This window comes from Trematomus bernacchii, unplaced genomic scaffold (genome assembly GCF_902827165.1).
Source record: "Trematomus bernacchii unplaced genomic scaffold, fTreBer1.1, whole genome shotgun sequence".
Taxonomy (NCBI): domain Eukaryota; kingdom Metazoa; phylum Chordata; class Actinopteri; order Perciformes; family Nototheniidae; genus Trematomus; species Trematomus bernacchii.
In genome coordinates, this window is record NW_022988098.1 from 3572075 (window position 1) to 3584853 (window position 12779).

The 12779-nt window shown below is 44.2% G+C and overlaps 1 protein-coding gene across 3 annotated transcripts in view; it reads left to right on the forward strand.

The window, feature by feature from the left end:
• sulf2a (sulfatase 2a) overlaps positions 1-12779 on the forward strand; it is a 34642-nt gene that overhangs the window by 12119 nt on the left and 9744 nt on the right. For all 3 annotated transcript variants that reach the window (XM_034121566.1, XM_034121568.1, XM_034121567.1), the window contains 3 exons: positions 10765-11028; positions 11744-11983; positions 12086-12237. In XM_034121566.1, coding sequence (XP_033977457.1) covers positions 10830-11028; positions 11744-11983; positions 12086-12237 — 591 coding nt within the window. In that variant the 5' untranslated portion in view covers positions 10765-10829. The remainder of the gene's footprint in view (positions 1-10764; positions 11029-11743; positions 11984-12085; positions 12238-12779) is intronic.

The window sequence follows — 12779 nt, forward strand, 5'->3', positions numbered from 1 at the left end:
CTGCTCTGGGTTTTGGCACATATCCCAAGGTTCCTGCTGGGAAAACCCACGAGCACTGAATGGCCCTCTGTGGTGATTTCTGAGCAAAGCAAATGGGGGGAATATAAGTGGCCTTACATAGAAAAGTCTCTGTAATTCAGATCATTGTGCAAAGGTCTCCCCTCTGTGCTCCGGTCTTAACCCCCTGTGTGGTTCCGATAGGGGAGGGAGGGATCAGTGTGTGCGTCTCTAAACCCCCAGTAATCCGCCGACAAAAGGGCGAGGAGAAAGCCAGCCAGAGAGAGGTAGGGGGGTTAGGGCAGAGAATGGGCGGAGTGAAAAAGTAAAGAAGTGGTCGTCGCCTCTCCAACCCCCAAGGGTATGCTTAACATCGGAGAAGATGGTCCTCACTGCGCCCACAAACCCCCACCATCGAAGGATAAAACAACCCTCTGCTGTGTAGGGCCTCTTTGAGCAGTCAAGAGCCTTTGTTTATCAGTCAAGTAAAAGAATCCCAAGACCATCGGTGTGATCACTTCTTCCGCAGCTCGACTCTAAGCGTATTGATTTATCTGGGCTGTGATTTATTCAGCGGGTTGGCTGCAGATGTTTACTGAAAGTTGAAACCGATATTGTCTGTAATCATCATTAAGTCAGGCCATTAGGAGGAGTCCCCAGTGCAGGTGCTAATTTGATGATTGGAGAGAAATGGTATGTAATTAAAACACAACAAATGACAGCTTACAATCTATGAGTCCTGTGGAACATGATCTAATTTAACACAACGCGTGCGCAGCTTACAAACTAGATGGATAATGCAATTATCCGAGCAGATTGAATATCACTGTGTGCATCCCAATTATGTTTCTCTTATCAAGCTGTTTTTGTTTTATGTGGGTCTTATCAGATCATATTTTAAGTGATGTTTCATTGCGCTCCAGTTACGCAATGTCATGCAGAATTCATTTGGACCAAACGAGGGCTCAGTGAGGTGTTGAGGTCGGTGGTACAATTGGCCCCGGCTGACTTGTCTGTAATCCATTTAGCTGAGATGTGACACACTGTAGGGGGGCTTTGCCTCTGGTCAATAAGTGCCAATAAGGAACAGCCATCACTCAGCGGGCTGCCCTGTCCACCAGCTTGCTCACTTGTTTCAGCTGTCAACCTCTGACTCAAAGGAGCTGGGAATTGCGCCGCTCTCTCGGACGCACCACGAATGCCTTTCCCATACAATCCTCAATGGGACAGGAAAGGCACGCACACTCGCAGACTGCAAAGCAGGCGCATTTCCCTCTGACATCAGAATAAACCCATCTGAAGTGAAAACAGCTACGTATTTACAAAACACCATTGACAGTTGCTCATTCTCCCCGTTTTAAACCCCTGGAGGTGGGGCTGTGGGGGGTTGAACTCAAGACGGGGACAATCGGGTCTCTGTTTGTGTTTTCTCTAACACCTCCGTGTTCTCTTTGGGCTCTGTTGGAGCGTACTGCAAGGGTGCAGGGGAGGAGGGGGGTGCCGTGACCCTGCCGAAAAACTCTGACTGAAGCCCTTCAAAAAAGCCTACAGACCACCGCGCTAGCCCTACATGCCACTCTGTTGCTGCTGGAAACAGAGCGAGAGCGAAGTGGACGTGTTGATGAAAGGGAAAACTAGCCTCTTGAGAGATGGAGGCCAAATCCAGTGACCAAAACATCCTCACTGCAGAAGGTTTTGATGTTGTTCAGTATCAGAAATCTGAATCAGAAACAGGTTTATTGCCAAGTAGGTTAGAACATACAAAGACTTGCCCTTGGTGTATATGGTGCATACATAAACACAGACAAAGAAGATACATTGTAAGAAATGGACCACTACTTTGTTAAACTGTTTAAAAAAAAAAAAAAGATTATAACAAATATAGAGAAATGTATTTACGTGAAATATAGATATACGAAAAAACGACGTACAGTTTAATATGAGAAATTATTTGTACAAATAGTGTACAAATGGGCAAAATGTCCCATGAAGTCCAAGCTGCAGTCCAAGCTCATTACACATAATATCTTCACTGTGTTAGCTTGTTAAACCTGTTGGTGACAAACAGACAGGCAGTAGCTGTGTGATGTCCCACTGGTGCTGTCAGGGCCAAACAGTATCAGAACAATACAACAATACCGTGCTGTTCATTTCCTCCAGATTCAGAGATAATTAGCCGAACTGCTGTTCTCTCCTTTTATGTCCCCTTGTTGGAGAGAGAAGTTTGAAGTCTGATATACAGAGTGTGGGTGTGGGTGTGTGTATGTTGCGCTGCCTGCATGTTTGTGTGTGTGTGTGTGTGTGTGTGTGTGTGTGTGTGTGTGTATGGGGTACATTTATTGTCAACAGAACAGACCCAGGGAGTCTGTCAGAGCTCTCTGTTCTCAAGCGAGAACACATCATGACTGGCTCTTTTGTCTGAACTGACAAATCATATAGTCTTTCTTTACGTACCTCTACTTCTCTCTGTCTATGTCTGTCTCTCTCTCTCTCTCTTCCTCATCCTTTTATTTTTTCCACTAAACCATTCAACCGGCATCCCATCACTCGCACCATTTACAAAGATAATGGACCCTGTGGATTATAGAGTTGCAGAGATGGAGTCTGGGTGTGGACCAAGCTAAGTGTGTGAGGGTGAATTTCAAAGTGTTACGTGACCAGAAGATGACTTCTGAGGACCTTTTCTTACTGTGTGTCTTTTCATTTATAATTCAAAAGTGTGCTTGTTTATTGACCCATGTTTGCTTTCACTTACATACTCATTACTCACAGTTGGTGTCAACCCAAAGGCATTAAACTATGATGAGTTCTCTCCTCTGTTCAGGCCAGGAAAGTTCTTCACTTACTTTGAACTTAAGCCACATTTGAACAGAATGGAATCTCTTGACTCGAGTCTCTTGGAAGTTTTTTTTTGTTTTAAGGCCACTACACACCCACCTGAGACCAAAGAACGCGTACCGAAGGCGTCCCGACTTTTACGTCAGCTTCGTCGCCTGCGTCGGCTGCGTCGCCCGCTACGCCGCCCGCCTACGAACACACCGCAAATACTTCAGTCGACGAGTGGCAATAACTGTCCTTACCAGCAGGCAGCGGTAGTGTGAACAGCCAATCAGAGTGATTGCTTGGGCCGACTTTCTCTGACCTCCCTCGGCCGATTCAACATGTTGAACATGTTGAATCGGCGTCGGGAGGCGTCGGGAGGTGTGAAAAGGTGCCGTAAAGAGACGACGGTGCGGGACACACAAACCTGAGTAGGGCGCCGCGAATGCCCGACTGCCTCTGACGGCCTCTGACGGCCTCTGACGGCCTCTGTCGGCCTCTGACGGCCTCTGACTCCCAAAATCGGGCTGGTGTGTCCGGGCCTTTACATTCGCAAAATCAGTTTATCACTTGGTGCCTACACATATTTCATACTACCTCGGTTGAGCTTCCAAGCAAGTTTCTATGCGATACTAGAAAGTAAAACTCTGGGGAGGGAATTTCTACTAGAATCATCCATTCCCTGACACAAGACATCTTGCACAATTCGCCATATTTAAATAAGCTACCATTAATAGTGGCCACAATTTATTCACTGACATGACCACGTATATTTTTTTAATGGCAGCCTGCTTAAATATGCCATGTTCCATAAAAAAGATACAGACGTTCTTCTGTTTGGTTGCAGAGCAGTACTATGCAACAGAAATCTGGCATAAGGCGCATGGTTTTAAATCTTCATACCAGGAGTGTACATTTACCTTTGACCATATGATGCTAAATCTAGGTGGGGGAGATATATAAACAATCTGAATGTGCATGTAAGATAAGATGATAGCGTGTGCGTGAGTGAGTGAATTTGGCAGCCAGAACACATCTCAGCTTCACCTTTTTTCTCAGGGCAACACACATACTGCAGGATTAATGATGTGTTAAGTGCTAAAATTACACTCATTCATTTTTCACTGTCAGGGCGGGACATTCCACATGGATTTAAAGGTTAGGGAGGAATATAATTTATAAACAAGGAAAGAAAAACGATGGCATAAGCAAACAGTTTACAGTTACTGCAGAAAGAAAGATCACTCACCTGAGACTCCTCATCGCAGCACAAATCTCCTTATCTCACTTTTCTCTCACTTTGTGTCTGCGTGTGTGACAGAAAATAGCTTTGCAGGTTCTGACTGTCATCTTAAATGTCTGCAGAGTGCCGAGCTTATCAGAGCCTGAGGGAAATCTAAATTAAATCTTCCCGGTGAATGGGATCGCCCTTCACTTTATCTCTTGTCATTGTCAACTATTAAAGTTAGTTATTAGGAAGCCACATTTTTCAAAGAATGTGCAAGCACTCTTTGAAACCAAAGAGCATTTGGAGAGCTTTTGAATGTGAATGCAGGGTTATCAGCCAGCGACTGGAGATGTTTGAAGAGACCGTGCTGACCTGTCAAAGGAGCCAAGATGTCATCTAACCAACATTCATAATTACTAAACTGTTGTTCACAGTTCATCTGTTGAACGTTCTGGAGGCATTTGTACTGCCAGGATGCTTTAGGTACCTGACATGAGTAAACTGTCCTCTCCAGATAAATGTTAGCATTGGATGCTAATAATAACTCAAAACTACCCATGGAAGGTAGCAGGAATGTTGTTACACACACAAACAAAAGTTAAGGGGTAGAAAACATGGTAGGATTTTGTAAACCAAAAACTAATAGAACAACAGTTCACATTTACAAATGACCCTTTTAGCAATGATGAAAGTTTGAATTTAGTTTGGTTTAGAAAGGGGTTGCTTATATTGTTTAACCTACAGGGAATTTTGTTTGCATTAATTGTGCTCCTATTGCATTGTTTGCGTCTACTGCAGGCATCTGTTTTCACACTACCTGTTTAGAAAACCAAATACAGAGCCACAGGGGAGTTATTTCTGGACTCAACTCATCCTTCGACAACTGATAACACAGCTCCAAGCGAATAATCAATTGGCTCCATGTCTGCCTGCTTTGTGTTTCATCCAGGTTCAACCAAAGGTGATGATATGTCAGTGTTCACAACTCCTTTACATTGCTCCCAAGTTGCCAAAGAAGTATTATTACAGAATTCTCAGTCGTACCTTACTTATTGGGTCAATGAGCCAAAATGCTTGTATGGGTCAATGTAAGCTTGAGATTGACTAACCTGATTGAGAATAAGATTTTGCTGTGTAGTTTCTCCATATGCTTGTGGTGGAGCAAAGATTTGCAAGCAGAGAATGATAAACCAAGGATAGCAACAAACCATGGCTCCTTATTATCATGAAAAAAGCATTCCATACTGTATTGAGGATTGCAAACCCCTCCTTCTACCGACACATACTCAAACCCATGCAAACTCGCACATAAACTGCTTTGAGAGAAAGTTACTCTCACATAGATGCATGCCGTAACAGAATTTGCATTTGAATGCCAACTTTTGTTGGTAAATTGAAGGGTCCTTGGAGATTTTGCACATTCTGTTCAGAGCTAGGCAGGCCAATGGGAACAAAGTCACACGTTAGCAAAGCCCTGCCAGCCTCAATTATGACCAAAGGGATTGGCTTGATAGTGTTTGCAGCGAGCTACATTCAGAGCTGGATGTGTCTATTTAAACTTTCCTCTCCACTTCCTTTATGTTTTCCAGCAGTTGTTGGCAAATTCCTGCATACAGAATGAAGCAGAGGAGATTCGGAGGTTCTCTGCTAGCGATGTCTGTTTAATTCAGTGCTACTTTGTAGGGAAGCATCGGTCTGTGGATCTCGTGTTCATGTTTGCGAAAAATCCATCTGCAATGGAAGTGCTCAGGCTTTGTTCTATCCAAACTATATGCCTCCTGGTTTTTCTTTCTAAGACTCTCCGTCTTCTCCTCTCCATCTCTCTCAGAATATTTGGAATAGAGAATCCGTGAGTCTGGCTTCAAGCATGTGGGCTTTCTCCTCCATATTTCATATGCGTTATGAGACCCAGCTGATTAAATTGCAAGTGAACGCCATGACTCGTCCTCCTTCAATATGTAATAAATGTATTTTTTCCTCGGTTTTCTCATATTCCGTCTGTCGGTTTCGTGCCTTCTCAGGAGGATGAATCAGACTTTATGCATGTTTCAAGGCCTAAGGTGTTTTCTATAGAGGGGAAAAGTACCTGAACACCTCTGCAAAGTCTTTGTGAGATTCATCAAGCACTCTCTCCGCTTTATCCCCGCCTCGCCTGTACTGTGAAACTTAAAGTACAGCAGAGTGTCGTCGGGCAGTGCAACATGTCTGTCTGTTAATCTGGTGTTTGTTATCATCCCTCCACCGTCTCACCATCATGTCCATGGTGTGACATGGCCAGCTCTGTTGTCACGGCATTTATAATTCAGTCTTATCAATAAGAGATGGACGGCATTAAGATTTTATCTGGTGATGCAGTGCCGCTGTCTCTGAGAGCCTCTTTACAAGCGAATGACTGAAGAGCAAAACTTTCCCTCTCTGTTCTGACTTCCAGGCATCACTTGGCATTAGTATAACCTTAGACGATCCTTGTTCCTACAATATGCTTTTAGAAGCTGATTCCTGGTGCTAGCTAACTCCCCCGCCCTTCCTCATCCAAGCCCCCAGCCTTTTAATTAGTTTTGCTGAGGCTTATATTTACTCATGTTGTTTTGTGCTTCTGTCTAAATGGCACAAATGTATCTTTCAATCCGTGCTATCGGGCTGAATCAGCGTTGTCGTTTCGTAGCTCACTCAGCGGAAAGAGCTGATGTGTGCACAGGTCTGTCAGTAAAACAAGATTTAAATCATCCCAGTTTACACTGACAACATGGATGGCCTTGCATTATGAATGCATACGTACCATCACCCTGTTCATGTGGTCGGAGAACAGCTTGGCTAGTAACTGCTGTTTTCTAATGGTTGTCCATCTCTGTTTTTTCCCACACATCTTCAAGGTATAATGGCGTCTGTCTGTTTTGACATACTGGTTTCCTCTTTTTTCTCTGCGGTTTAATGTAGCATCTGCCACCCGGAGAGATAAACAATACGGCTAGATAAAAGAGAGAGGGGAGAGCAAACTGGAAAGAAAGGACTGTATGTGTCAGTTAGAGCTGATAAAAGCCTGGAAATCCAATTAGTCCTTCGTATCAGGGAGAAGGAGGAGGCCTCTGGGGAGTGATGTCGGAAGATATCTACCACCGTGGCGTGTCAATAACACAACATTTACATACTATTGATGGATCAGCATGTAAAATCGAGCTGGATGTCTTCTTGTAAACCAAGACTATATTTAGTATTCTTCCTTGACAGGTTGTGCCTACATCAGCTTTTTGAACAGATAAACAACTATCAAAGGGAAATACTGTACCTCCCACATCGAAAAAAAACCGCTCTGAAAGAGGAATCAATGGTCTTCATTTAAACACACTGGATCTATTCTCTATTCACTCTCGATGTCCTGGAATCCATTTTGGGGACGAGGTATTCACTGCTAGTTGCATACAGGTTTTTTGTGGATTTCCTCATTGACGGTGTCTTGTTTTCATCCCAAGGCGTAAATGAAAGAGGGATGCAGGCAGGGAGAGAAAACGAAGAATCAGCAAGGACAATTTCAAACAGCATAGCGCCGCGGGTCAGAGCTTATGTGTTCCTCTGTGGAAGAACCACAGTAGAAAGCCACAGCAAACACAGCTGCTGTTGGACAGTGTTATTGGTGTGTTTGTGTGCATGTAGTGTGTATTTCTGTGTGTAGGTGTGTTTCACGTTTGTGAAAAGCAAGAACACGACGGAGGATAGAGGACATGTGTGGGTGTTTGGTAAGAAGTGAATGTGCACAACCTGGACAACAGTGTAGAGTTGAGATGAACAGGGAGCTTTGTTTGAGGCAGAAGAGCGATGTTTCTCACCTATAATACTACATGGCCGTTATTAGTTGTCATCATGATCGTGGATTTAAGGTGGAATGGCCCTACTGTACCTCCTAGATGGGTCAGTAGGCTGTAGTCATCTATTCATAAACATGATCACCACAAGTAGGTTCAAAATCACAAGGCCTTTAGGGCAGTAATAATGAGTAATTAAGTAATAAACAAAGGACAAACTCGGGTGACGTAGTATAAAGACTGACAAAGTGTGCGTATGTAGAAGGATGGGGGTGGATGAATGTATGAAAAAAACACATAACGTTAACCCAGGAGACCAATATTTGTTTAATGTGTGAAAAAAAAACACAAAACAAAACATTTTACATATTCAAAAGGACCTTGTTGTTGGTTTTGGAATGTTCCCTTTCCTGTAGTGTGTTATAAAGGTGTTTGTGCATGTAAATGGTCTGCAAAGCCCCCCCCCCCCCCTGCCTGACATTCCTCCATTGGACTCCTTTGTTTACTTTGTAACATAATGACATCACTATATAACACACGCGCTTCTATTGGCTAGCGTTCCAACACATTGAACATGATAGTCTAATGGGACATCTCTAAGCAGTTGATCAATCACAACAGAGCCGGCCAGCTAACCAATCAGAGCAAACTGGGCTCTGGTTTCAGACAGAGGGTGAAAAGAGGTGCTGCAGCACAGGCAGTATGAGAACAATAAAGAGCTTTTTGAACGTTAAAGCATGGAGACATGTCCCAGTAGAGACACAAAACACAAATATGAACCTGAAGATGAACATATATCCTCTTTAAAGTTTCTTCATTGCATGACAAACATACTTATTTTAAACAAAACCTTTATCTTTCTAAACCAAAGCATTAACATTTGCCATTTGGTTAAAACTGCCTCTGTCACGTGTGGGTAGGTGCAGTTTGCCCACGTCTGAAGCAATATAATGGTAAAGAAACCAACTGATAACGGCCATTCAATAGGCTGATGTCATACACAACAGTTTGTCTTGTGTAGTCATGTCTCATCCCATAAATGTTGACAACACTTCAGATTCTGTCTTTAATAAGTGTGACAGTTGTGTATGTGTGTATCGAGGTGCAGTGGCGTGTGTGTTTGTGTGTATTTGTTCATTTAGCCTGCTTATCCCCATGTGGCACTGTATTCCAGTCGGGTTGTCGTTAAGGTGTTGTTGTCCCAACAGAGAGACGTAGCTGTTGTCTTGTTTTTATTGTCTATATCTTCTGGCCACATAATCCACACACACGCACACACACACACACATACACACGCACACGCACACACACACACACACACACACACACACACGCACACGCACACGCACACGCACACGCACACACCCCCACCTTACCTTACTGACAGTGGAGCATCTCAGTGGGCACACTAATGCTACTGAACCTGCGGTCGCACCAACCTGTGGACCTTCGGGGACAGAGCCTTCAGTATGGCAGCCCCCACTCTCTGGAACGCTCTCCCTGCGGAGATCCACAACATCCCCACGCTTGACGCCTTCAAAAGGGCCCTCAAGTCCCATCTGTCTGCCAAGGACTTTGGCCCCAAATCTATTTGTTGTTTTGTCTGTCTAAACTGTTCGTCTGACTGCCTTTTGTTTTTGTTATGTTTGTTATGTTTGTTTATACTCCTGTTCTTCCTTGTAAAGCGACCTTGGGTCTCATGAAAGGCGCTATAAAAATCCAAGTTATTATTATTATTATTATTACTGCTTGTAAACTGACTTTATGATTATTGTCACTGAAGTGTATTCCTGCTCTAATTATCTGTCAGGATCAAATAGGCACACCAATTCAGCTTTGGGGTATTGTCCTCTCGTAATCATTGGATATAAAATGGATAGCAAAGAAAAGCTTAATGTTAGAGAATCAAATGTTTCTCGTTTATTTAACCTATTTTCATATAAAAGTTACATTCTTAATAAAGCATTCTTAAGAGAGTTAAGCTGCTTTATTTGCTGAGATGTAATAGGCAATGAACATGGATGAACAGTATAAATATTAATAAGTCAAACACTTGTTTCTATTGGTTTCTTTTGCTATAACCCTACAGTCTTTCGATCTTGGCTTTTATAGTAATAGTAGATAAGGCTGCAGTCCGGATAGTGAGGTAACACTGCCTCAGGTTTATAAAAGCAGTATTACAGTTGCCACAGTAAACTCAGGGGGGCTTTACTGTTAATGAGGAAGAGCTAGTGGGGAACTAATAGGATTGTAGTGAAATTTGGTGAACTGCATGTAAAGATTAATTATAAAAAAGCTCCATTTAACACGTATTTGGCTCTAATTGTTATGTTAAACTACCACAAGGAGAGCAGAAGTTGCAATGTTCTGCACATCTAGAGGCAGTTTTCTTTTATTGACCTTGGTGATATTGCTACATTAGCATTCACAGTTCTCTTTTTTACAGCTGCTTTATCACTTCTGTTCCACATTGTGTTGACGAGGTATTTTTGAAGTTGTCTACTCTTTAGATTAGAACACATTTTCACTCTGCTCATTGACCCCTGTCTTCATTATCCTCCTCTCATCCCCTCCTCTTCTGTCTCTGTCCTTCACCTCTGCCCCCCCCACACCTCCTCCCACCCCTCATATCCACCCTCACCCTCTCAGGGGGAGGTGAGTCCTGTGCTGGCCACGGGCCCAGGACCATTAGCCCCAGCCTGGCAGCCATGTGCTCATCACCAGAGATCATTACACCCAGCCAATGACACCACTCTAATGCATCATTAATGATTGATTAACGAGCTGAGCTCAGCCCAAACGGGTGCATTTGTACGGAAGAGCACCCTGTAATGGCTGTGCAAGGCTTGCATCTGCTATTTCCCCCCGTGTTTAGTGTGTGTGTATTTTTTTCTTATCATTATGTGTCTTATCCCTCAGGTTGAAGGTGCTGCAGACTCCTTTGAGTGAAACAAAGGACGAGGAGGCGACTGCAGGGAAGCGCGATGGCAGGGCGGGGGCTCTCCGGCCCTCTCCCTATATTCACCCTGCTTCTTGTCCTGGTGGGATTCCTACCTGTGACCCAGGGCTCTGGCCACTTGTCTGGGTATCGCCTCAGGTCGCGCCTGCAGAGGGATCGCCACTTCCGCAACATCCGACCCAACATCATCCTCATCCTCACCGATGATCAGGACATAGAACTGGGTGAGACATTTTCCTCCATGAATCCCTTCCTGTGTGTGTTTACTGTGTGTCTGCCTCTCTCTGTTTGCTTTATGTCCCATGGGTATGGGTATTCCCTGCATGTGTATCTAACAGCATCAGCAAGGGAAAGTCAGCCTAATGCTGCCTCTTGGCACCATAACAACTGGCCCACTCTAAGTCATGTGCTCGCTTTGCCAACTCCTCCACTGCTGGCATGAAATGAGGGGCAGCCTATGGCTTCCATTGTCCGGGTGCCAAACCCTGGCCATCTCCCATCCCGCTTAAGTCCTTTAGCGGCGTATTGGACTGGAGTGGCTGCATAATGGCCTCTGTGACATCTTTTGTCCTCCTGTGATCGCCAGTGAGAAGGCTCCCATTGAAAAGCAGGAATTTATGGTCAAGCATCTGTTTTCCCAAACAATCACCATCAGCCTGAAAAGCTTTTAGTACACAGGAATCTAAATAGGTTACACTTTACCAAAAAGATTTATTCCCTCATTTACTTTCTCCCATTCCTTTTATTTAAGAAAAATGCTGTTTACCCCGTGTGACTTATATTTATATTTTTCACTCTCTGTTTCCCTTTTGATCTTCTCCAACTGTTTTATATCCCCCTGGGTCCCTTTCACTTCACTCCTTGGCCTCTCACCCTCCTCACCCTTTTTATAACCTCTCTCCCCTTTTATCTTCTTCTCCCTCTCTTTTCTCCTCCCAGGCTCAATGCAGGCCATGAACAAAACTCGGCAAGTCATGGAAAAGGGCGGCACGCATTTCTCCAACGCTTTCTCCACTACGCCCATGTGCTGCCCGTCGCGCTCATCCATCCTGACGGGAAAATACGTGCACAACCACCACACCTACACCAACAACGAAAACTGCTCCTCGCCCTCGTGGCAGGCTCACCACGAGCCGCACACCTTCGCCGTGCATCTCAATAACTCTGGCTACAGGACAGGTGAGCACCGCCAGTCTGACACATGAAAGTGGAGGTATATTTAAACGGGTACTGAGCTCGACGGACAAAGATTAACATACTGCCCTCCTGTTCCTCTCTCAGCCTTCTTTGGAAAGTATCTGAATGAGTACAACGGCTCCTATGTGCCCCCTGGCTGGAAGGAGTGGGTAGCACTGGTGAAGAACTCCCGCTTCTACAACTACACCCTCTGCAGGAACGGAGTACGAGAGAAACACAGCGGTGACTACTCGAAGGTAATTATACACTTCGCCTGAGAGATGTCACACCGAGACATGACTGCCTACTTGAAACTAAAGTAGTTATTTGGAGTATTTTTAGATTGCTTTAAAAGAGATCTTTACATTGTAAGCTGTTAACATTAGGGAAACATATGATAACAACTTACAAAGCATCAGCAGCATTTATAAATTACAATGTTTGTCTCTGCAAAAAGCTTTACACTTCCATGCCTAAAGAGACCCTATTATGCTTTTTGGGGGTTTTCCTTTTCCTGTTTATTGTGTTGTATAGGACTTTGTGCATGTAAATGGACTGTAACGGCTAAAATCCCAAAGGTCCATCCAGAGGGAGTTTCTCTCCCACACACTCCCCCCCCTGCCTGAAACGCCTCCATTGGACTCCTTGGTTTACTTCCGTACCATAATAACATCACCATGTAACAATTGCGCTTCTATTGGCTAGCACTCCAACACAATGTACGTGATAGGGGCGGGACATCTAACCGGTTGAACAATCCCAACAGAGCCTGCCGTCTAACTAATCCGAGCAGACTGGG